At 35.9% G+C, this 27,424-nt stretch overlaps 1 protein-coding gene across 1 annotated transcript; it reads left to right on the top strand.

The window, feature by feature from the left end:
- The first annotated feature begins 3,570 nt into the window (after positions 1 to 3,570).
- Positions 3,571 to 4,497, top strand: LOC126935191 (olfactory receptor 52E1-like). Its single transcript, XM_050756389.1, is given in 1 exon segment — positions 3,571 to 4,497. A coding segment is annotated over 1 exon segment (927 nt).
- Positions 4,498 to 27,424: the final 22,927 nt, after the last annotated feature.

Below are 27,424 nucleotides of genomic sequence, written 5' to 3'. Positions count from 1 at the left end.
GAACCCGGGAGGCGGAGCTTGCAGTGAGCTGAGATCCGGCCACTGCACTCCAGCCTGGGTGACAGAGCGAGACTCCGTCTCAAAAAAAAAAAAAAAAAAAAAAAAAAAAAAAAAAAAAAAAAAAAAAGACAGTGTAGTTATGCTAAATATTGAGTCATTATGATATGATTATTTACTTTGTAATGTCACTATTATACTAAGTATGGAGTCAAGAGGTAGTTGCACAATAGTAACAAGATATATATAGATTTAATTTGGTCATTAGCCTACTTATTATGGTGTATGGACTAGTCCCACCCTCCCTGAGGTGTTCAGGACAAAGAATGCAGAACTGATACTGGGAATACTGTTAAAAATATTTAAGGAGTTTATAAGATTTAAAATAATAATAATATATATTTTAAAAATATTAATTTTACCCTTGGAAATAAGATAATCTTATATTTCAGAATCTGGTCTCAGAATCAGGACATGGGTTGTCTATGTCCAGTAACATTCAATTTCACAGGAAAGGGTTAATACTAAGCTCAGAGCTCTGCAGGTCCCATTATCTCTAGGGTGTTCCAATATAGGGTGTTGCAAAGATCTCACTCTGGATGTTGTGACCACCGTACAAAACACCACCCGCCTAAGCAAATGGAATTCAGAATAATGTGAAGGGAGATTTGCTTACTTCTGCAGGTAAGTAACATTTTGGAAGTATGGATTCTGATCTGCGGCTGAGAACAATGAAAAGAGCAGAAGGTGATAAAATAGGGGAAAGAAAAGAAAACCTTCTTATTGAGGGAAGTGGATAAGGGAGCTTACTGTAAGAATGTGTTGGCATAATTTCACATACACTTGAGCAACTACTACCTTCAATTCTTTCTTATACATCTTACACAATCTCTGTGTGAAGCTCTTACATCTTTTGATACTTTTGCCATTCTATGCACTTGAGCTCTTCACAGCCATGTAGTGATCTATCAAAGTTCCTTCTCTTCATGTTTTCTGTGTATTTCTCACTGTTCTCTCTCCTTTAGTCCTTCTAACTTAATCTAAAGATTAGATAAATGGCCCCGGCACAGGCCCAGGTTTGACATGGAGAAAAAAACCATAAATGAAGTTACCTTAAACCATTCAGAAATTATCCCTCTCCAGTATAACACAACCAAATTACATGCTGTCTTTCTCTGACAAAAGGTAGTCCCAATCATTTTTCAGTGGTGCAATTTCCAAATGTGTGGTGCAATTTTTGTGTAAATGTCAAATGATAAGAATAATAATTTGCACTGGATTAAAAATGCTACCAAAATATTTATATGCAGATAAAGTGAGTATCAGGATTGAATGTCTGCTAAATTATGTAAAGGATAACCTGACAAGCTGTATAAACAAATTCACTACAGCTTTTTACGTTGTCATTATCAATAGGATAAGCAATAACTGTAATACAATTTTTTGATGAGCCATCTCGAGTCAGAAATCGCTTGTAAAGCTCTTGCGATGCAGGAAGTTTACTCTCATTTGATAGGTAAGGAATCTCAGAGAAGAAAAATAATTTATTCAATATTACATGGCAATGAGAAACAAAACATGAACTCAATTCCTAGTGTTGGTTTCTAAACATTATTCCATTTTCACATACTGGGCCCTGTTAAGTTAGCTAAACCAAACTCACAAAGAAGAAATCTGAACATAGGATTTTGTCACATCTCTTTCACCAATCTCCTCAATTACAACATCACATCTTGCATATAGTCACCCCTGATGAAATTAGGATAGTTTTCTAAATAGTTATTTTTTTCTGAGTTATTCCTCTTCTGTTTCCCAATTTGCTTGTTTTGGAATAATTATCTTAACTCAATTTCCTTTTCTTCTTCCTATACCTGGATCAATTTCTACCTTCTAAGATTTCTTAAGAAATTTGTCCAAGACCCAAGCTGCAGTGCACCCTTCCAAGACACACACATGCACGTGCACACACATACTAGTGTGTGAAAGAGAAAGAGTTCTTGATTACAGTGTGCTTGATCACAGTTTTATAAAGATGAGATACATCATAGCAATACTTAATATAGCAAAACAAATACTAGACTCACTATCAAGAAGTGGTGTGTACAAATTAACTCACTTTGCCTGACAACTTTGTGATGTTTCATAAACTTGAACATTAATGTTTGTATGTGTGCATGTTTGTAAATCTGTTTCTTTCTTGACAGTTGTCAGCAGAAAGACAATTAGAAATAGCAAGGTTAATCACTGTTAGGCAGGAATCTAGATCCAGCATGGCGGCATTACCCCGGGTAGCAGGCCTTTTGTTAAAGACTCCCTTTACTCTTGTCCACACCCGCAGACTTACATGCGTCAGAGTTCCGGCTGGGCAACCACACTCCCCCATGACCTGCAGCTCACCTGCATTCCACAAGTTTGTAAACAGCAGTTTTGGTTGACAGTTTCCAAAGACCCCTTCCTCATGACCCTTACTCAACTCCTGCCCTAGTAGTTTCAAGACCCCCCAGGCCCTGTTTGCACAACCAGCTTCCCTACCTCTCTGGCTATAAAAAGCCCCTACCCTCCTCCCTCAGCGCGACTTCCTCGGCCCACGCCTTTGGACCGAGGAACCTCGCCCGCAAGCCCTAATAAAAGCTATTCTCACTGCCATTTGCCTTGTGTCTTCGTTCCCGGTTTGGCTCCAGCCTCAGTTTACCTTTACAATCACCAGATCTGAAATGAAGAGGGATATGTTCATTCCACCTTAAGTAGATCCAGAGTAAGAAGATTATCCTGAGAGGGTTATCCAGAGTATGAGGTTTCAATAATAAAACCTCAAGGCAGGGTTCCTATAATATTTGCACCCGCAAGAAAGGAGAGATTGGAAGCTGACTGTGGAATGAGAAAGACTTGCAGACTTAAACAATAAAACACCTGCACACATCCATAATTATCTTAGACTGTTCCAGTTCGATACATTTGTGGTTTCTTCGAAGAGTAGATTACCTATGCTCGGCTCATAAATGTGAACTATAATGGGTCTGGTCATATTTAAATCATGTATCTACTTATTTGTCCATAACATGTATATTTGTGAATTAAACAGTTTTTCCATAAAATAAGGTTAAAATATTTTCAGGAGAATCTTTTGTGCTTCTAAAGTAGTAAGGGAACAATTTTATCTCACCAATATTTTATAAGTTTACATTGCTGATTTGCGTAACTGTTACAATTACTAACACTAAATTTAAACCACTATGTTGCATCAGAAAATAAACGTTCTTTAGTTCATCTTTTGCGATCAGTCTCAGCATATAATCTGGTACATATGTGGTAGATAATTACTGTTTGTTGAACTAAAATATTGAATTTACTTGAATGGATCTAATGAAGTACACTGAAATCTTTGGGCCACATATTACCATTAAATTGTACCTACTTTGAAGCCTCTATGATGCAGAAATATCATAGATATTAGTTTCACTGATTTATTTGTTTTCTCTGTGCACTAAGCGAGGATAAGACAAACTCAATGAATGACAGACATTCAGTCTATGATATATTTTAGTATAAAAAGTTCCCAGAAGAACAGCCTCAATGAATACCACTCTATTTCATCCCTACTCTTTCCTTCTTCTGGGAATTCCTGGGCTGGAAAGTATGCATCTCTGGATTGGATTTCCTTTCTTTGTTGTGTTCCTGACAGCTGTCCTTGGGAATATCACCATGCTTTTTATGATTCAGACTGAGAGTAATCTCCATCAGCCCATGTTCTACTTCTTGGCCATTCTGTTGTCTATTGATCTGGGTCTGTCTACATCCACCATCCCTAAAATGCTTGGCATCTTCTGGTTTACCCCGAGAGAAATCTCCTTTGAAGGATGCCTTACCCAGATGTTCTTCATCCACCTGTGCACTGGCATGGAATCAGCTGTGCTTGTGGCCATGGCCTATGATCGCTATGTGGCCATCTGTGACCCTCTTCGCTACACATTGGTGCTGACAAACAAGGTGGTGTCAGTTATGGCACTGGCCATCCTTCTGAGACCGTTAGCCTTTGCCTTACCCTTTGCTCTACTCATCCTAAGGCTTCCATTTTGTGGACACCAAATTATTCCTCACACTTACTGTGAGCACATGGGCATTGCCCGCTTGTCTTGTGCCAGCATCAGGGTCAATGTCATCTATGGCTTATGTACCATCTCTATCCTGGTCTTTGACATCATAGCAATTGTCATTTCCTATGTACAGATCCTTCATGCTGTATTTTGACTTTCTTCACATGATGCACGACTCAAGGCACTCAGCACCTGTGGTTCTCATGTGTATGTCATGTTGACTTTCTATACCCCTGCATTTTTCTCATTCATGACCCATAGTTTTGGTGAGAATATACCTCACTTTATCCACATCCTTCTGGCTAATTTCTATGTAGTCATTCCACCTGCTCTCAACCCTGTAATTTATGGTGTCAGAACAAAACAGATTAGAGCACAAGTGCTGAAAATGTTTTCCAATAAATAAAACATAGCTCATTTATAAATATCAGATTATTTATCAATATCATAAATAATCATATTTACAATGAAAGTGGCACTAATTTTCTATGTTCAAAATAAAAACAGAATATTTGGAAAGTATTTAAGACCATCTTAGGGAAGGACTGAAAATGGAAATCGTTTGGCAGGTGCTCCCCACAAATGGAAAGTTAAGCTCATGTCAAATGGATAAATAAAAATGTTTTCTGATATTCCATTGTTTGCAAATGATTCAGATTCCTAATATGAAAGAATATGAACACTTTGTCCCGCATCCTTTATGACTGAGCATAGCATGATCATTGTCAGTTTAAAGCAAACTTGAACGAAATACCAGAAACAAGCAAACAAACAAAACACTATAAAGCCATTTATATGCTGAGTTTAAACAAAAATATCGAGTCTTCTCGATTAGTGCTGGTTCTATACAAGAAACATTGGGAGATTTTCCATATACCTGGACTATTAAAAATAATGTTATTTTTGACTTTGCCATAATAATGTTGGAAGGTATAAAATTGATACTGTTAACATGATAGCCATGGAGGTCTTCTACCATAAAGAGAATAGCAGAAATTTTGAAATCTTAGTAAATTTGCAGTCTTTTTTATTTGGGGGAAAAAAAAGAAGACATGCTGTATTTTTTTACTTGGTGGGCAAGTTTTTATAAAATCTAAGTTACTGATAGTTCTTTGAAAACAAACTGTTCTTTTCCAAACAATATTTTTTATGTGTCCTTTTTTTGCCATCCCTTAGAGAAGTTTCACTTTTATGGAATGTCAAAAGTTCAAGTATGTTCTAGGTCTATCACTACCTAAGTGTTTTTTGTTGTTGTTATTGTTTTTTGTTTTTTTTTTAATGAAAGTTTAGTTCCATGTGATATAATTCAGTGCTATCCAGGTACATGTGACATTATTGACATTATGGATAAAAGATTTAAGGGAAAATGTGCTTATGAAATTTGGAAAATTCTAACATTCTAGCAATATATTTATTGCAGGACCTCTCAGAGTTTTTAATCTTCAAATACTCATTTGAAACTTTCAATCAAGATTGGTGTCAGAGTGCCCTTCTTAGGCCGTCCCATGACACATATTCTGTAGGGTGCACTTTAGAAAAAAAAAACCTACTTATTGTTATTACGATGGAAAATATAATGTCAAACATTCTTAGGGGAGATACGTATTAATTAACATTATACCCTGGACTAGAAAATCTATGAAAAAAACAATCAGTTGCACTGTGTATTTATAGGCATTATAATTACACATTATAATTATGTAATTATAGACTTTTCCTGCACCCCAACTGTGAGATTGAACTCATCGTTTACCTATCCATTTATTCTGTTGTATTGGTTCAGCCTTAATCTTAGGCTGGCACCATGTTCCTGGGTCTTGGAGGTGAAAAGTTCTAGGTGAGTGATTCTGCCCCTCCCTAAGCTGCAGGAGATTCCAGCTGATCCTGATTCATGCTGTGGTTATAGAATTTATTTCTGCTCCTATAAGCAGCAGTGGTCTTCACATGTTCTGTTCCCCTGGTGGCTGAAGGCATTCGCTCCTCAGGGAAGAGGAGAAAGAAGGAACTGGGTGAAGTGTGATTCCCATCCTTCTGTGGTTGCTATTCCCCTTTACCAGGTCTGTTCCATGAGGAAGCCTTTTTCAGGCAGTCCTGCCTCCAGTCTTTCTCACCATTACTTGGTAGAAGCCTAGGGAGGACAACATGAGTGGGAATGAATTCCCTCGTTTCATATTATCACAGAAGTCTACACTTCACTTTGAGGAATTTGCTTTAAACTTTTAGTAAACCCTTTTTACTGGCTTGTGTAGAATCTGACATCTGCCCCTAATAAGCTAGGGGTCATGTTCCATCCTTTCTTGAAGTTGCCTATCTTTCTTTAGGTTAGAATTAGTTGGTTGCTCTGTGATTTTAACTATTTGATCAGTCCAAGAAAATTGCGAGTTTTTTTCTTTTTTTATTGTACACTTCTTTTTGGCCATAAGGTTTTGAGAGCAATGGTCTTCCAATGTATACATGCTAAATAAAAACAAGAAGCCCTTGTAGAAATTTTAAAGCATGCTGTAGCATTTAAGTGGAAGGGCATCTATATCCATTGGTAACTCCCTATAACTATTTTGCCAAGGATGGGCTGTGAACCACTGAATCATAAATATTACGATGATTGTTGAAAAGCAGATGTTATGGAAATCACCACAGAACTTTTGAATCTGATTGCCTTAGAGTAGACTCAAGCAATCTCTATTTTTCAGAGACTTCAAGCATTCTAAATTTGAGAACTATCACTCCAGAAAGTTGAAAGTTGATTAATAATAATCAGTTGATCGCAAAAAGGAAATACTAGGATCACCTTTAGAAAGAGAGGTAGTTGCATCCAGAATTGGCCAACCCAAAGCTGAACGGCACTACCTGTATACCTCTACACACACATACACACACACACACACCTCTGACTTGGCCTAAACCACAGCAAACTTTGTTTTTACTTACCTGATATTCCTGATGTCTTGTATTCAGGAACTATTACTATTTCTATACAGTATAGTGGGTAAGAGTGTAAATCTAGTGTCACACCCCTTAGGTTCAAATCCTGGCTCCAACTTTACCATCTCTGTGACTGGAAAAATCAACTAATTTTGGTGAGTCTCTGTTTTCTTATTTGTAAAATAAGTATATCAATATTAGAAATCTTGTCAGTTTGCAGGAGGAATTACTGAGGTTAAGGGATCTAAAAATTCAGAATGGACTAGAGGAATGTCAGCACTGTATAAATGTTATATGTTATACTGAAATATTTATGTATCTGAATCAACTTTATCAAACTACTGGAGCAAAATGTTTCTCCCCACTCTTCATGTTCAAGTTATAAATCCCATCCTTTCTATATATGCTGATTCACTATGTGCTAGGGAGAATGATAAGAATAATGAGAAAGGTAGTAGACTTGCAAATTTGGCAAGCACAAACCGAGTAAATTTAATTAAGCACCCCTCCCCTCAAACACACACACTCTTTTGGTAGTAAGGCTTTCTAAAGAAGTTATATGTGTTTCCTCACACTCTGCCACGTGGTAAGTCTTCCCATTCTCATGAGAAATATATGCCTAACTCTGGGGGTTAGTTACAGTGTTCACTGGCTCTCAAGCCAAACAAAGTCCTTTACAATAATTTTAATCACTAAGAAATATTATATCTGGAATTCATCCTTCATTATTTTATTTTATCTCAATCTCTTCAGAAATTGAGAGGTTACATTTTATGTGTCCACCATTGAGACGCTGCAAGTGATTACAAACGTTGCCCTAAGTATAATTGTATTTCCAGCGACTTCTGGTTAGTAATTAAACACTGACTAAATGAATCTAACTAAAATGAAGGTGGTCATGGAGAATGGTATGAGCGGTAGTCACAAATTTGACACTTGAGTCTGTGAGAAGCTGTGTTCCTGAAAGCCCCATTCAATGACATTCAGTTGTATATAAAATAGTTGCGAGATTACAGAAAAGTTATTTCTTTAGAGATAGACTTCAAATCCCAGGTTCTCTATTCAGTAACCCAACAAATATGAGTGTGCTGAGCTATTTATTAGCTGGATTTCTTTTCTTTTCTTTTTTTTTTTTTTTTGAGATGGAGTCTCACTCTGTTGCCCAGGCTGGAGTGCAGTGGCGCGATCTCGGCTCACTGCAAGCTCTGCCTCCTGGGTTCAGGCCATTCTCCTGCCTCAGCCTTCCGAGTTGCTGGGACTACAGGCTCGCGCCACCGCGCCTGGCTAATGTTTTGTATTTTTAGTAGAGACGGGATTTCACTGTGGTCTCGATCTGACCTCGTGATCTGTCCGCCTTAGCCTCCCAAAGTGCTGGGATTACAGGTGTGAGCCACCGCTCCCGGCCTGTTATCTGGATTTTTATGATAATTAACCCCAAAAATATTGTGAGGGTTAACTGATTATGCATACAGAATGTACAGTAAAGAGCTGTGGACCTGTTTAATAATATTTATTCTCTACATAATTTTTAGCTTGAGGGGTGAAGAACTTGACTAAAATATTTTTCTAGTGGTCAACTATTAATAACTTCTCTGTGCCTTAATTTGCTCAATTTTAGCTGCATATACAAGTTACCTAGAGAGCGTTAACAACACAAGTGACAGAACACTACCCCCATTTCGGTTTTTCTTTCTCTAGTTTCACATGAACAAACTCCCACACAGTATGTAGAGTTCTGTCGGTGTTGTACCACTTACTCTAATGCCTGTAAGATTTACCCACGTGAAACTATCTATACCAAAAAAAGCATCAAGATTTAATAATGATCACAGAGAACGCATAATTACCTACAAATTCATGGTAATTTGGCCCACCACACACTGATTAAAAGCAAAAATAGATTTTAGAAAATTATGGAAAATGACTTCAAAAGACTAAAAGAATGTAATAACTGGAAAGTAGAATTATGTAGCTAGAAAAATATCCTTCAGGAATGAGGGTAAAATAATGAAATCTTTAGATGAACATATAACAGAGAACTTAGCACCAAAAGACTCTCAAGAAAGCGCTGAATTGTGTACTTGAGAAAGAAAGAACTTCAGTCAAGAAGGATGAACTGTGGCAAACAAACAAAAAAAGTAAATCTTATGATAAGACATACATGGTCAACCAAAAATCTATGATTATACATCATGTTGATTTTAAACGTCTCTCCTCCTCCTCCTTCTTCTTCTTACTGCCTCTAATGATTCTCCATGAATTTTTTGCTTTGTTTTGTTTATTTTGAGAAAATAACACTTTGATAAACAGTTCTACTTAGAATACATCTGTCTCAAGATAATGATTGTCATAACCTTTATATATCTTAGCTAAACAGCCTGTCAGGATTGAAATGAACAATACCATTCTGGACATCACAAGGAAGGATAATAGGCATTATATTAAATAGTTTGGCCGGTTCCGAAATCCCGGTACTTTGCGAGGCCGAGGCGGGTGAATCATGAGGTCAGGAGATCGAGACCACCCTGGCTAACAAGGTGAAACCCCGTCTCTACTAAAAATACCAAAAATTAGCCGGCCGTGATGGCCGGCGCCTGTAGTCCCAGCTATTCGGGAGGCTGAGGTAGGAGAATGGCGTGAACCCAGGAGGCAGAGCTTGCAGTGAGCCGAGATCTCGCCACTGCACTCCAGCCTGGATGACAGATCGAGGCTCTGTCTCAAAAAAAAAAAAAAACAAAAAAACAAAAAAAAACCAAATGCTTCTTCCTTTTGAAAATTTTTGACATATCTGTACCCAGAATAGTGAATACAGAATAATCTTTTTAGATGAAGAAAATATCATGAGAATATAAAATATGTAGAGTCATATAATTTAAGTGGCCAAATGTTGCTAATAAGCTCAAACTGAATATTTTTTATTATATATAAAACATATGATCTCAGTGTTTTAAATGTTTAAGATTTCAGGGAGGGACACTAGGCTTTTATCAGTTGAAAACATTAAGACATTTTTATTGACACATGAAAAATGAATAAAATTCATCACACATTTTGTTCAGCAAGTTTAATCATCATATTTAGTCATCATATATCAGAAAGAGTTAATAATAAAGTACGATTTCCTTAAAAAGGGGGAAAGGGAAACGATGTAGGAATACACTGAAAAATAATTGCTGCATTTTAGAATAAACTCCAAAGTGTTGTCAAAATAGTCCCAAAAAAGACACAGTTCAAAGTCAGAATTTCCCATAGCCTCCTCTTCTTTTTTTTTTTTCCTTTCCTCTGCCCCATGACCCAAACCCTCCTCTTCTTTTATTAATCCGGTTTCCAAATATGTTCAGATTGATATCTTCTATAATGGCAAGATTCAGATAGTTATGCCAGTTGAAACTTGGAAATACACAGTTTGACAGTCATATTATTCAAATTATTAATTTTAAACAGTCTGACAAGATTCAAATATCAAGTAATCCCACTACTTGGTAAATATTTCTGAAGTGCATAGAAAATCTATACTTGTATCTGTTTAAACTTACAATTATGTTTGAATAAGTTACTTTCCACAGAAAAATCTTAGTTTTCTCATTATTAAAAGAGGACCTTAATAGAAAGACGTTACATTCTAAGATAATACAATGTTTTGTTCAGATATTTCTCACCAACAAAAATTATTTACTTAGAGGCTTTGAAAAACTGAAAACTTTAAGGAACCTGTCTCGAATCCTTTTGGTTCTTACCCCATAGATAATGGGGTTCACCATGGGTGGGACAAGAAGATAGGTGTTGGCCACAATTATGTGAAAATGGGAAGCCACATGGTGCCCAAACCTGTGGGCGAGAAAAGAGAAGAAGGCTGGAGTATAGGATACCAAGATGACACAGACATGGGAGCCACAGGTGCCCAAAGATTTGAGCCTGGCATCTTTGGATGGGAGCTGGAAGACAGTGTGGAGTATGAGGACGTAAGGACAAATGATCAATATAAAGTCCACTCCCCCAGTAAGGAAGGCAACAATGAGGCTGTAGGCTCTGCGGAATTTTGTCTCAGCACAGTCAATCCTGATGAGGGCCATGAACTCACAGTAGGTGTGAGAAATGATATGGGTTCTGCAGTAGGGAAGCCAGCGTAGTAGGAAAGGGTGAGGACTGAGAGGTGCTATGCCCCTGAGTACAACAGCTTAGGCTCATTCTCCCAATTACAGCATGTGTCAGAATAACTGAATGTCTTAATGGATTACAGATGGCCACATATTTGTCAAAAGCCATGGCCAGGAAGAAGCCAGATTCCATGGTGGAGCAAGAGTGAATCAGGAACGCTTGAGTGAGGCAGGCTTCAAAGCGAATCTCTCCATCATGGAACCAGAAGAGACTGAGAAGTTTGGGCACAGCTGTAGAACACACAACAAGATCAGCTACAGCCAGCATGCAGAGGAAGAGGTACATTGGCTCATGGAAGCTGGGCTCTGTCTTGATGATAAAGAGAAGAGAGCAGTTTACCAGTAGGGCCAACAGGTAAACCACACAAAAGGGGATGGAGATCCAGATGTGCGCAGCTTCCAATCCAGGAATGCCAATAAAAATAAAGGTTGATGGATGTGCATCGGTTTTATTGTATGGTGACATAACAAGGGTCAAATGTTTTTACTTTCTCTTCATAAATTTTTCCTCAAAAACAAAAAAGTTAATACACTTTGAAATCTGGTGGGTTAAGGAAGTTAAAGTACAGGGAACTGTAGGCCATGGAGAAATTATAATGTCTATAAAACATTTAGATAGAAATTATTTAATTATTGGACAGAGTCATATATTATTACAGAGTTACTCTACCACAAAAAGGGCACTGCTAGAACACCATTTTGAAAACCATCTTCATCCTCTAATAGCCAGTTATTTTGTTTTATGTGTTTGTTTTGTTTTTTTCTTTTTAGAAACACAATTGATAATGTTCATCAGACACTCTCTTTACTATTATAGATATCTGTAGATTATAGGGTCTCTAGGATCAGGAAAAATAACCCTTAAGTCAGAGTACAATGCAGTCTGGTTTAGAATATGTATAGCAGACTGGACTTCAATGTTGAATTGAAATTATGAAACTTAATTTAGCTTCTTAATCTATGTTTGAAATTTCATACCCAAAGTTATTGCTTAATTTGGCTATTTGACTTTCAGTGTCTATAGGGATAGATATTCCCTTTTAAACATAAAAACAGCTACATGTGTCAAGGGAGCGTTGGAAAGTCTAAGGAATATTATTTCTGAATTAAGACATATACTGGAGAAAACAGGAGTGTAGAAAAATAAGATTATTAAAAATTTATGTAATAATAGAATAAGTAGCATTTCTAAGTTAGTCAGTCACTGATTATGACTCAAGTATTTTCCTGAGAACATTTTATGTATTAACTCATATAAATTTTATTCACCTTTTTAGATAAGGAGAGTTTAAGTAACTTGTATAAGGTTATATAACTGGTAAGTGATAAACCTAGTTTCTAGTTCAGACACTGATTCTGGAACCCCCATATGCCATTAAAAGGATGAATTGCCATAATTAAGTGATAGTCTATACTTGTGAAAATACAGAGAATGGGAATGATTCTGTATATAATACTGGAAAATACAATCACCATTAATTTGAATATGACTACTTCTTGAAAGCTCTCCCCCTCACCATTTTTAAATTCCATAAAGAAGCTTGCCCAAATTAAAGACTTTCTCTTATTAGTTAACCCTTCTCCAATGCACTTACACAAAACAAAAGAACCCTTACCTGAAAAAAGAAAATTAACATAACCAGACTTTCTCCATGTTACCCTGTTCTAATTAAAATTAGATTTATGTATATACTCCTTGGGCGAATGCACTTTAACGTATTTCCCCCTTTTTCTCTAAAAAACCCTTTGTGTGCTTTTATCTACATTTGTGTTTCTGTCAGCATTCTCATATACCTCATTCACTTTCACCCTCACTCTTTCTACTTAACCTTTCCTTTACATAACGTAGATACATTTCCCCAATGGGAAATAGGTAGAGAATTTAGGTAAAGAAAAAATCAACAATGATATTAATGCAAATGTCCAAATACTTAAAATAGGTCTTATTCTCACTTGCAATCAGGAAATTAAAAATTAAAATGAATATGACACAAATTATATGTTGTATTTAACAAATAAAATACCAAGATTGTCCGGGCGCGGTGGCTTACACCTGTAATTCCAGTACTTTGGGTGGCCGAGGCGGGCGGTTCACGAGGTCAGGAGTTAGAGACCATCCTGGCTAACACGGTGAAACCCCATCTCTACTAAAAAAAATACAAAAAAATTAGAGGAGGGTGGTGGCGGGCGCCTATAGTCCCAGCAACTCAGGAGGCTGAGGTAGGAGAATGACGTGAACCCGGGAGGCAGAGCTTAGACTCCAGCCTGGGGGACAGAGCAAGACTCCGTCTAAAAAAAAAATAAAGAAGAAAAAAAGAAAAAGAAATTTTATATATATATATATATATATATATATATATGCATATGTATATATACACATATATATATCAAGATTGATTATAGCAAGAGTTAGTGAAGTTTGAGTTAAAAAGAAACTGTTAAAAATAAATGGTAGGAGTGTGAATTGGCACAACTTTTAGAGAAAGATTTGTAGTAACCATTATTATTATTAAAAATCATATTTCCGGCAAAAGTAATTGATTTCTTAGGTAATATTTTTACATATGTATATAGAAATATATACAGTGATTCTCACTGGAAAACTGCCCATGGTATAATAAATATTTAATCACTCAAAATGTTCAGAAATAAAATAATAGTTAAAGTGATAATTCAAAAGAGAGAGAGGGACAAAAACGTCAAGTCAAATATAAGGGAATCTCCTAGATTCTTAGCAAATTTCTTCAGGAGAAACTTTACAGGCAAGGAGAGAATGGAATGGCATACTTGAAGTGACGGAAGTAAAAAAAGCAAGCTAATCGCTCGGCAAATCTATCCTTCAGAAATGTCTCAGGAAGACATTATTTTTCCAAGCAAAATCTTAGAAAATTTATCCCTGGGCAAGTCCTGTAAGAAATACTCAGAGGAGTACTGAATCTGGAAGTAAAATGATGATATCTACCAACATGAAAACATATGAAAGTATAAAAATCAATGGTAGAGCAAATATACAAATGAGAATGAGAAAATAAGCAAACATTATTAGGCCTGAAAACCAGCGAACTGCCAAGTTAAACAGTAAGAAATGAAGAAAGAAACAAAGGTTATAAAAACAATCAGAAACAACAAAATTACTGAAGTAAGCCCTCACCTATCAATAACAACCTTGAATGAGAATGATCTAAATTCCACCCCTGCCAAAAAAATATAAAATGGATAAAAAGTAAAACCCCGCTATGCTGGTTACAAGAAACTTACTTTACTTAAGTACACAGATAAACTGAAAGTGAAGAGATGGAAAAAGATATTCCTCACAAACAAAACCAGTAATATGTGGCAGTACCTGACAAAATAGATTTTAGTCAAAAAGCATATAAGAGACAAAGAAGGTATTTATATTATAATAAGAAGACCAATTGAGTAAGGAAATATAACAAATATATATATTCAACACCAGAGCATCCAGATATATAAAGGAAATATTACTAAAGCTAAATAGAGATATAGACAGCAATGTAATAATAGTTGGGGATTTCAGTAACCTACTGTCAGGAATGGAGAGATCATCTAGACAGAAATCAACAAAGCAACAATGAACTTAAACCAAATGTACAGAATATTTCATCCAGTAGAAGTAAAATACATATTTTCTTCAGCACATGGAGCATATCACAGCATAGACCATACATTAGGTGACAACACAAGTCTCAATAATTATTTTAAAAATTAAAACCATATTAAGTTATATAGACAAGTAGATACCAAGCATTTACTTATATCATAATGGAATAAAACTAGAAATTAATAAAAAGAAACTTTGGAAACTGTACAAATACATGAAAATTAGACAACATGCACCTGAAAGACCATTAGTTACACAAAGAAATTAAGAATGAAATTAAAAATTTTCTGAGAATAAATAAAAATAGAATATGAATATATATAAAAATAGAATATATAATAGAACATATATAGAATAGAAAATGGACCAATAAACCAAAACCTATGGGTTATAGCAAAAGCAGTTCTAAGAGGGAAGTTTATAGCAATATACACCCACATCAAAAAATAGAAAGATTTCAAATAAGCAGCCTAATCATGCACCTCAAGATCTAGAAAAGTAAGACCAAACAAAATGAAAAATTAGTAGATGAAAATAAATAATAAATATTATAGCAGAACTAAACAAAAGAGACATAACAAATACAAATTAAATGAAACAAAAATTGTTTATTTGAAAAAATTAACAAAATAGGCAATCCATTAGTTAGACTAAGAAAAAAAGAAAGAAGACCCTAACAAATAAACTCAGAATCAAAAATAGGAAATACTGCAACTAATAACACAGAAATAAAAATAATCTTTAGAGACTATTATAAATAACTGTATACCAACAAATGGGAAAATCTTAAGAAAACGAATAAATTACTGTACAAATATAACCAATTAAGACTGAACCAGGAGGATAAAGAAAACCTGAAGTGACCAGTAACTAGTAACAAGACTGAATCAGTAATAAAAAGATCCAACAAAGAAAAGCCAGGACCAATGGCTTTTCTGCAAAATTATTCCAAACTTCTAAAGAACATCATTTCTTCTCAAATTATTCCAAAAAATAAGAAGGAGTTCTTTGTAATCATTCAATGAAGCCAGCATTATTATGATTCCAAAACCAAACAATCACACGACAGCAACAAAAAGAAAACAAAGCAATATCCTTGAAGAATGTAGATATAAAAGTCCTCAACAAAATACTATCAAATGGAATCCAATAGCACATCAAAAGATAATACACCATGATCAAGTGGTATTTATCCTAAGGATGTAAAAATGGTTCAACATAAGCAGACCAATTAATATGATTCATCAAGTCAAGAGAATAAGGGGAAAAAAACCCTGTGATGATCTCAACAGACACAGGAAAAGCATTTCGTAAAATTCAACATCTGTTACAAAACACTGATGAAAAAAAATGAATAGGACAGACAAGAAAAAAATGGAAGGCCATCTTATGCTCAGGAATTGGAAGAATTATTATTAGTAAAATGAACAAAATACCCATAACAATCTACAGATTCAATTCAATTCCTATCAAAACATCAATGATGTTATTCACAGAAATTTAAAAAATAAAATCCGTGCGGAATCACAGAAGGCCCTAAAAAGTCAAGACATCACTGAGAAAAAGGAACAAAACTGGAGACATTAGACTACCTGGCTTCAAAATAATCTACAAAGTTATGGTAGCAAAAGCAGCATGGTACTAGCATGAAAACAAATCCATTGGCCAATGGAACAGAATAGATAACCCAGAAATAAATCCATGTATTTATAGCCAACTTATTTTCCACAATGATGTCAAGAACAAACACTGGGGAAAGGACACCCTCTTCAATAAATGATGCTGGAAAAAAACCCGGATATCCATATGCATAATAATAAGAGTAGACCTTTATCTCCCACCAAATACAAAAATTAACTAAAAATGAATTAAAGGTTTAAGTATAACACTTGAAACCATACAACTACAAGAGTAAACATAGGAGGAATCCTTCAGAACATTGGTCTCGCCAAAGATTTTATGGCTAAGAGTACAAAAACACAGGTAACAAAACTAAAATAGGCAAATGGGAATAAAACTAAAAAGCTTCTGCACAGCAAGGGAAGCAATCGCCAGGATGAAGAGAAAACTTGTAGGATGGGAGGAATTATTTGCAAACTATTCATCCAACAAGGGACTAACATCCAGAATATATAAGGAAGTCAAACAAGTTAACAGGAAAAAAATAGTCTGATTTAAAAATGGGCAAAATGTCTGAATAGACATTTCTCAAAAGAAGACATACAAATGACCAACAAGTATATGAAAAAAATGTTCAACACCACTAATCATCAGATAAGTGCAAATCAAAATTACAATGAGCTATAATTTCACCCTGTTAGAATGGCAATTGCCAAAAAGACAAAACATAATGAATGCTGGCAAGAATGTGGAGGAAAGGGAACTCTTACACAATGTTTGTAGGAATGTAAGTTAGTACAGCCATTATGGAAAAGAGTACAAGTGTTTATCAAAAAACTAAAACTAGAACCACCATATAATCCAGCAGTTCCACTAGTAGTTATTTATTCAAAGAAAATAAAATCACTGCGTGGAAAAGGCATCTGCACAATCATGTTTCTTGCAGCACTATTCACAATAATCAAGATATGGGATTACCCTAAATTTCCATCAACAGATGGAGGGATAATAAAAATGTGGTATGCATACACAATGGAATATTATTCAGTCATAAAAAACAATAAAATTCTGTCATTGTGGTATTATTGATGAACCTGGAGGACATTATAAGTCAGGCACAGAAAAATTAATACTATATGTTCTCACTCATGTGGTAGCCAAATAATAAAAAAAGACCTCATATAAGCAGAGAATAGAATTATGGTTATTACCGGCTGGGAAAGATATGGGAAAGGGAAGGATAAAGAGAGGCTTGTTAATGGATACAAAATTACAACTGTGTAAGAGGAAAAGGTACTAGTGTTGTATAGCACTGTAGGGTCAATATAGTTAACAATAACTTACTGTTTGAAAAGCTAGAAAATAGGATTTTAAATGTTCTCAAGACAAGTAATAAATATTTGAGATGATGAATATATTTTATTTTATTTTATTTTTTAATTATTATTATACTTTAAGTTCTAGGGTACATGTGCATAACGTGCAGGTTTGTTACATATGTATACTTGTGCCATGTTGCTGTGATGCACCCATCAACTTGTCAGCACCCATCAACTCGTCATTTACATCAGGTATAACTCCCAATGCGATCCCTCCCCCCTCCCCCCTCCCCATGATAGGCCCTGGTGTGTGATGTTCCCCTTCCTGAGTCCAAGTGATCTCATTGTTCAGTTCCCACCTATGAGTGAGAACATGCGGTGTTTGGTTTTCTGTTCCTGTGATAGTTTGCTAAGAATGTTGGTTTCCAGCTGCATCCATGTCCCTACAAAGGACACAAACTCAACCTTTTTTATGGCTGCATAGTATTCCATGGTGTACATGTGCCACATTTTCTTAATCCAGTCTGTCACTGATGGACATTTGGGTTGATTCCAAGTCTTTGCTATTGTGAATAGTGCTGCAATAAACATACGTGTGCATGTGTCTTTATAGCAGCATGATTTATAATCCTTTGGGTATATACCCAGTAATGGGATGGCTGGGTCATAGGGTACATCTAGTTCTAGATCCTTGAGGAATCGCCATACCGTTTTCCATAATGGTTGAACTAGTTTACAATCCCACCAACAGTGTAAAAGTGTTCCTATTTCTCCACATCCTCTCCAGCACCTGTTGTTTCCTGACTTTTTAATGATTGCCATTCTAACTGGTGTGAGATGGTATCTCATTGTGGTTTTGATTTGCATTTCTCTGATGGCCAGTGATGATGAGCATTTTTTCATGTGTCTGTTGGCTGTATGAATGTCTTCTTTTGAGAAATGTCTGTTCATATCCTTTGCCCACTTTTTGATGGGGCTGTTTGTTTTTTTCTTGTAAATTTGTTTGAGTTCTTTGTAGGTTCTGGATATTAGCCCTTTGTCAGATGAGTAGATTGCAAAAATTTTCTCCCATTCTGTAGGTTGCCTGTTCACTCTGATGGTAGTTTCTTTTGCTGTGCAGAAGCTCTTTAGTTTAATGAGATCCCATTTGTCAATTTTGGCTTTTGCTGCTGTTGCTTTTGGTGTTTTAGACATGAAGTCTTTGCCCATGCCTATGTCCTGAATGGTACTACCTAGGTTTTCCTCTAGGCTTTTTATGGTGTTAGGTCTAACATTTAAGTCTCTAATCCAAGATGATGAATATTCTAACTTGATCATCACACATTGTAAACATGTATCAAAATAGCATTCTGTATTTTAGAAATATATACAATTATTACATGTAAAGTAAAAATAAAATAAAAAATTGTTGTTAAAAGATATGTGGTACTTTTGTATTATGCTATACTCAGCAGCACTTAACATTAACATGGCATTATATAAACAGATATAACAGATATTTAAATAAAAATGAGCAGAAATGTAATTGCTTTCATTAATTCAACCTTTATGTATGCATTTAATTTAATCGCATTTGTACTGAAAATTTCTTAAACTCAAAAAACAACCTAAAACAATAAATACCCAATTTAGTAGGAGTGGAAAATGAGTGATAAATGGAAATGAGCATAGAGTACAATTTAGATATCTAACTGGTTTGACTTATTTAACAGTGAATGTATTCAATGTATGTATGTATTATTTAGAGTGTGTAATGTAAATATACGAACAATGCAATGTTACCACTGTCTTTATTTAAAAAATACAAACCAGGAGTTTACAAGTAAGATATGGACTCCCTTTTCTTGTAAAATATTCAAAAAATTTTCTAACCATTCGAAAAACCTTTCCCCATATCTCTCTGCATAGGGAACTGGTCACCTACTCAATTTATGAAAGTGATCACCGTGTGTCTTTGTTCTTCATAATCTTTTTCACACATAAAATACCTTAATAAGCTGAGTATGGTGGCACGCACCTTTAGTTGCAGCTACTCAAAAGCCAAGGTGGGAGAATCACTTAAGCACAGGAGTTCGAGGCTACAATCAGCTATGTTTGCACCACTTGCACTGCAGTCTGGGAGACAGAGTGAGGTCTTATCCTAAAAAAATAAAATTAAAATAAAACCCTTAATAATTGTAATCAGAATTGTAGAAAACTCTACACACATATCAAATCCTCTGAGTTTATTTTTCTAACTACCTCAAGCCATCTTTAACACCTCTCCTTAGTGTCCCTGTGATATTTGCGCTTACCCATCTTTATTTTGTCATATTGTATTCTATATTTCTGCATACTTATCTTCCTTATAATATTGAAAATTTTTATTTGACAGAAATAATGTCTTTCCACGTATTTATTTGTTGTTCCACTGAATTAATAAAGAAAAAGAGGAAAGGGAAATGTAAGGAAATATAATTATTTTCTGGTAAATTGTTTCAATATAAATTGAAGACAACTGGTTTGAAATTACTTTGAATCAGTATGAATTTATTATAGTCTACACTAATCCCAAACACTGTATTGTATTAACAATTTTCTGATTATCATATTAAGTTTTGAGACATACTCAGGAATCAGTCTCCAACCAAATTTAATTGTCATCATTTTATTCCTAGTTTAACTACATAATGGAGAAAATGAGGGAATGAAGGAGAGGAAAGTCACCTATGCTTTTGAGGAGGAATAATATAATGGATTATGATGTCTCTGGCTAAATCTTACATCCTGTATGCATCTCTTCACAAAAATAATGTAAAACAACATGAATTGCTACTAACCACTATGTTAGTTGCATTGTTGACATTATCCCTTAAGGAAAATTTTGGGTAGGTAATCATATTTATGACACGAATAAGAAAATAAACTAAGAATTTTCAATTAGTTTGCTCAAAGCTATTCTACCATGAATTTATGGAGCTGGAATTAGAACCCCAGTATAAGTACAAAGTTTGTGATCTTTACGTTGAACCTTAGAAGATGTATACCCCACAGTGTTTGTAAATATAAAATGACATAATGCGCTGCAGAGTGCTTTCAGCTGCAGGAGACATTGCCCTAATATAATGGATTTCTAAAGAATATCGGGCTGATACATCTACACTTCCATTATTTTTGTCATCAGCCTTCATTTGATGCACTTAACTAAGTAGAAAAGCCCTTACTCAAACATATCCTAAATGAAAGTTACAGTCTGGTCCCAACTCATAACAAAGTAGAGATACCACTGCTTGTGATATAGATGCACCCTCTTCCAAGTCCACAAGCCCAAATGGTAGCAGCTGACTCAAGGAATCTTACACAAGCCTGTTTTTCAGAGTCTGTCTGCTCTGAATAGAGCCCTGAAACCTTCCATCGGCCTATTGCAGGTCTAGTTGATGACATCAAAGTGGAAATGAGCACCGCTTTACCTCACTAGTGGTCCCGTACATATCAGGATGAAAACCCACCCTGCCAGAAGGAGCTGCCGGTTGTTTTATGACTTACAGCTCTTCCAAATCAGCTCAGGTATAGAGAGTTTCCAGGTGTCTAAGGCCCCAAGATCTTGGGGTGGTGATGGCCTCCCCATGGTGTCAGAGAAAGAAGCTTTTGTGGGTAACTCTTTAGAGCTAATACCTTAATAAGAGGACAGTTAAGAAGGAGGAAGCACTGGTTCCTCAACTGTCTCTGGGGACTGTCTCTCAGCAGGATTGCTTGAATATCAGAATTGTTGGTTCTTAAAATGATCATATGTATATATTGAGAAAAGAAAGATGATGTCTCAGTTCTTTGTTTTAAATAATCCTTTTTATTTTTAATATAGAAAAATATTAAAACACTAGCATCAATTATGTTACATTAACATTAGGTTTAATTTTATTTCATAATTTTCATATTTATATTATTTAAAACATATTAGACTTTACGAGTTTATTGCATAATCCAAGCTTTTTGTTGTGATATATACTTGATTTCTGTCATGATTCTTTAGAATAAATGTTATAGAAATTAATTATATGAAATACATCAAAATATAATTTTCAGCTGAGGTTGAACAAGGAAGCAATGATTTCTAGTTTCAGCTTTTATGCTTTTAACAAGTGTCCTTTTTTATTTAGTGCAACCTTTTTCTCATGTTTGACTTCTTATTGATGATCCCAATGTTTAAATGGCCCTAAAGTATAATGCTGAAGTGCTATCAAGGTTTTCTAAGTGCAAGGAGGTCATCTTGTGCCTTATGGAGAAAATAACTTTGCTAGATAAGCTTCACCCAAAAATGAGTTATAGTGCTCTTGGTTGTGAGTTCAAAGCTGATGAACAACAATACAGTTTCCTTTAAAAAGAAGGAAGTAGGCCGGGAGCAGTGGCTCACGCCTGTAATCCCAGCACTTTGGGAGGCCGAGGCGGGCTGATCACAAGGTCAGGAGATCGAGACCATCCTGGCTAACTCGGTGAAACCCCGTCTCTACTAAAAATACAAAAACTTAGCCGGGCGCGGTGGCAGGCGCCTGTAGTCCCAGCTACTCGGGAGGCTGAGGCAGGAGAATGGCGTGAATCTGGGAGGCAGAGCTTGCAGTGAGCTGAGATGGTGCCACTGCACTCCTGCCTGGGCTACAGAGCAAGACTCCGTCTCAAAAAAAAAAAAAAAAAAAAAAAGAAGGAAGTTTATCTAGCTATATATGATATCACTTTGGAAAATGCTTCAATAGCATTTATGGTGTGTGATAAAGGTGCGGAAAAATATGTTTTAAATAAAATTTACGAGAAGTCATTGTTTTGAAGTGAGCTCCTGCACTAAGTCTCAACAGACCAACCCAAAATGGAGTCACTTGTGCTAGGTACCATGTAATCAAATGGAAACTCTAAAGAATCACAGAAATTCCCAAACAGACCAGTTTTTCCTAAAAAATAAGATAGTCACAGGAAACAATCAGAGAAAGGTCAATCTGTGCTGGTATGATTAAGAAATACCCTCTGCTTTTACTCTTAGGAAGAAAGTAAAAGTAACTTAATATTGACCAATTTTCATTTTGTGTTATTCTGTTTCCTTGTTCCAGCTCAGCCCTCAACCTGGTTTGCAAAAAGAACGGTTATGTCCTATCCAATGGAGCTCCTTTTACTTCTTTTCTTTTCTTTTTTTGAGTTGGAGTCTTGCTCTGTTGCCCAGGCTGGAGTGCAGTGGTGTGATCTTGGTTCACTGCAAACTCCACCTTTGGGTTTCAAGCGAGTCTCTGCCTCAGCATCCTGACTAGCTGGGACTACAGATGTGCTAATTTTTTATTTTTTGTAGAGATGGGTTTTTGCCATGTTGGCCAGGCTGGTCTCGAGCTCCTGGCCTCAAGTGATTTACCCACCTCAGCTTCCCAAAGTGCAGGGATTATAGGAACGAGCCACTTTGCCAGCCATCTTCCTGTTTTTAAATGGGATGCTGTATGCTTCACAGCTCATTAATAAAAGCCATTTTGCTCTTTAAATTTGTTGAAGTTTAGGTTCTTTAATGAAGGAAAAAGAGGCTAAACTTGTGGATTAATGAGATGTCAACTAATAAAAAAATAAGTATAGGCAACAGCATTCTTGTGAGGCTGAAAGCCAAAGAAATTTGTATTAAAGTTATCAAGGGTCAGAAAAATGTCAAAGTCTTCTTGGCTGGTGTTGGCTGGTTTATACATTTGAAAAGACAATAAGGCATGAAAAAGTTTAACATTGCAACTGAGGTAGGTTCTGCGTATCAGGAAGCTACAGAATTTTTTAAATGCCTGCAAAGGCTTATACAGGAAAATAATTACGTGAAAGAGCAGGTTGTCAATGCTAATGAGATTTGCTTACTATATAAGGACACTACCAAGTAAACCTTTATAATGCAAATGGCCTCCAAATTCCCTGGGTTTAAATTATTAAAAAGCTGTGTAATTACCTACTTTTAAGAACCATATATTAAATAATATGTTTTTAAACATAACTACCCACAAAACAAGATTATGTGTTGATTGGTTGACAAAAATATTGTGAGCAGAGGCTTGTAGAAACCTCACCTTAGGAGGAATAATGAATGGTTCTGTATTTGTTAATTCAGTGTTCATGGCAATGGTTATGAAATAGTCTTGTTTTCTGAGGTGTTATCCAAAGTTCTTTGTCTCATGACTGTGAAAAATAAGGAGCATGGACACCAAGGGTGAGGTTGGAGCGGAAGTTTAATAAGTGAAAGAGGAAAGCCCTCTACAGTGGAGAGGGAGTCCAAAAGGGTTGCTGTTTCATAGTTGAATACAAAAGTTTTTATAAGAAACTTCCCTTATTTGTGCAGCTGCAGTCACATCTTCTCTAAAAAAGAGAGAAATATGCTCATCAGAGCTCACCATGTACATGTCTGTAAAAAAGGGAAGAATGAAGTTTTTCTTCCCTGGAGCCCAAGGTATTACACAAAGGGAAGAGATGTTTCTATGTTGGGCCTTGCGCCCTTATCTGTGCCTGTAGCTTTATTTTTTTCCAGGCTGCTCTCTTTGTGCCAGCTTTATTTTTTCCCAGGCTGCTCTTGTTTGAAAGAATTTCACTGAGTACCTGCCCTAAGTATCTGCCTTTTTTTTCTCCTCTCTCAGTTATACAACATAGCTACTGAAAATAATGAGAATTGACTCTCTCTCTCTCTCTCTCTGTGTGTGTGTGTGTGTGTGTGTAGCCAGGCTCACTCTCTGTTACTTGCTTTTAATGGACAAATAAAAATGATATATCTTCATGGTATACAACATGATGTACAAAATATATACAAGTATGTTGTGCAATAGATACATCACGCTACACTTCCTCACATATTAATCATTTTGGGATCTGGGAATACCTAAACTATACTCGCTTAGCAATTTTCAAATATATATTATATCATCAGCTGTAGTCATAATGATGTACAACAGATCTCTTGCACTTATACTTCCCACCTAAGAGAGATTGTGTCCTTGATGAGATCTCTCCAGTTCCCCACCTCCTAGCCTCTTGTAACCATCATTTTTACTCACTTTATTCTCTGTTTCTATGAATCTGACGTATTTACATTCCACATACATACGAATGAGATCTTGTATCATTTGCCCTTATGTGAACGAACTGTTTTACTAAAAAATGTTCTTCACAGTTATCCATGTTGTTATGAATGACAAATTTCTTTTTTAAGCCTAAGTAGTATCCCATTGTATAAATATCTGCCTCATTTTCTTTGCACCCTCTTTCACCTATGAAGAAACTCTTGAGCTGAGGGGATCTCTCTTGGCACTGCACTGTGCCAGGTAGGGAGGAGGGTAACCCGGATAAGGGAAGCTTTTCCTTTTACTGTCTTCAATGTGCCTTTTCTCATTCTCTGCTCCACCACAGTACTGTAATTTCTCTCTTGCATTAAAGATCTCTCACAAAGATATTTTTGTCCATGGACAGTTATTAAATTTGTGATTTTGTGAGGGAGGAGGACCAGGACCTTCTATTCTTCCATGTTACTGACCTAAACCTAAATAATCTGTCATCATCTCCTTAAAAGCCAAAGCTCCCTAATAGCTCTCTCTTCCAGTTTCAAGGTTAACATTTTTCATGCCTTATTGTTTTTTCAAACATGTGAGTCAGCCGACACCAGCTAAGAGGAGTTTGACATTTTTCTTACCCTTGGTAACTGAAATGTAAATTTCTTTGGCTTTCAACCTCGCAATAATGTTATCCCCTATGCTTATTTTTTTATTAGTTGACATCTCATCAATCCATACATTTAGCCTTTTTTTCTGTTAAAATTTTTTTCAACTAATTTAGTATAAAGATCTAAGTGATGTTTACTAATGATTAATGATTCATGAATCATGAGTCAGGGCCAGATTGTAAACTAGAATCCTTAGAGACTTTGTGTCCTTAACAAAACTGGCTCTGGGGGATTTTCTATTGAAAACTCTTTTCAGGCAAGGAGCAGTGCCCTCATAAAGCCTTTGCATATTGAAACAACACAAGCAACACAGATTTTATCCTGGTGCTAAGCCTGGTGAGTCTTCCCTGTCTCCCAGCTCCCAGGTGCATTTTTAGGACACAGTGGTAGACTAAGAGAAAGAGGAGAATAGAAGGGAGGAAGAGAAGACGAAAGTTTGAGGAAAGAAGACTAAGGATGAAGCTTAAAGAATGAGAAGAATCAAGGCTCAGAAGGGTCATATAATACTAGAAGAAATTTTGGATTTCAGCCTGAATTGATCTGGGTTACGTTTTAGAAAAAATAAGTCTTTTCATATCTAAAGAAATAATAGCATAGTATCTTTTGAATGTGCTCCAAGTATCTTAAAATAAGTATCTATTTAAAACCGATTACATATTTAGGATGATTTATCTTTATTATCTCTATTTTATGGATGTAGGAAATGAGATATAGAAATGCTAAATTATGTCTGCAAAGTCACACAGCTAACAAGTAATGTTCATTTGCTTTGACTACAGAATGAATTAATTATGAAGCTGGGTTTCAACACTCTTATTCTGACTGCAGAATTCATACTTCTAAGCACTGAGAAATACTGTGTCATTATCAACTGAAGACACAATAATGGTTTGAACTAGTCCCAACAAGATGGAGCCAAATTTATTGTTTTTAAAGATACTAGAGATGTAGACTCAATAGTATTTTTAATACTACAGAGAGGATATGCCTTGGATTTTTTATCTAGCCAATCCACTGGATGATAATGACATAAAAAGATTACACAATTTCATTGCTTTGCGTGTCTTCTGACTATTTCTATGTGGTATTCATGTCACTGTCTGTCTACTTAACAAACTATTCAGACCCTGTCTTACTATAGAAATAATTATCTGAGTTGACAGATATAATTTCCCGATTATTTTATTTGCAAACACCGAATACAATGTCCTCTCTCTCTTTTACAAAAAATACACAAATATGTAGCTTATTTATTTCCTTTAATGATCAGCTTTGCACTTACTAGCTAAATTTTTTTTTTAATTTACTGAGATTCTATTACATATGAGAAGGTTGAAAAGGAAAAATACTGTTTTTGTAGTTTTCTTGCCTATATTTCTGTTTTTCAGAGATGTTATTCAGGAATACAGAAAGTTTAATTGAATTAAAAAAAACCCACTGGCATATACAGTGATAAATCACACACACAAAAAATGCCTTTTTTTTTTTTGAGATGAAGTCTCGCTCTGTCGCCCAGGCTGGAGCGCAGTGGCGCGATCTCGGTTCACTGCAAGCTCCGCCTCCCGGGTTCAGGCCATTCTCCTGCCTCAGCCTCCCGAGTAGCTGGGACTACAGGTGCCCGCCACCACGCCCGGCTAATTTTTTGTGTTTTTAGTAGACATGGGGTTTCACCGTGTTAGCCAGGATGGTCTCAATCTTCTGACCTCGTGATCCGCCCGCCTCGGCCTCCCAAAGTGCTGGGATTACAGGCGTGAGTCACCGCACCCGGCCAAAAAAGTGCTTTTATAATTGAATCCTACTCTCACACCTTTTGTTGTCCATGTCACACCTGCTTAAAGTATTCGCTGTTAGATTACAAGGTCAAAACATTATACAAGAAAGACTCTGTTCTATGAATATTCCACATTGTGTCTCATGCAGATAACATCTTTTCTTAGCTTTTCCTCTTTTCAAATGTTTACCATTTCCTTCTAGGAGTCCCTGTCTCCCCATCCATATGACAGTGC

Source organism: Macaca thibetana, chromosome 14 (assembly GCF_024542745.1).
Source record: "Macaca thibetana thibetana isolate TM-01 chromosome 14, ASM2454274v1, whole genome shotgun sequence".
Lineage (NCBI taxonomy): Eukaryota > Metazoa > Chordata > Mammalia > Primates > Cercopithecidae > Macaca > Macaca thibetana.
This window is presented reverse-complemented; position numbering and strand designations above follow the sequence as displayed.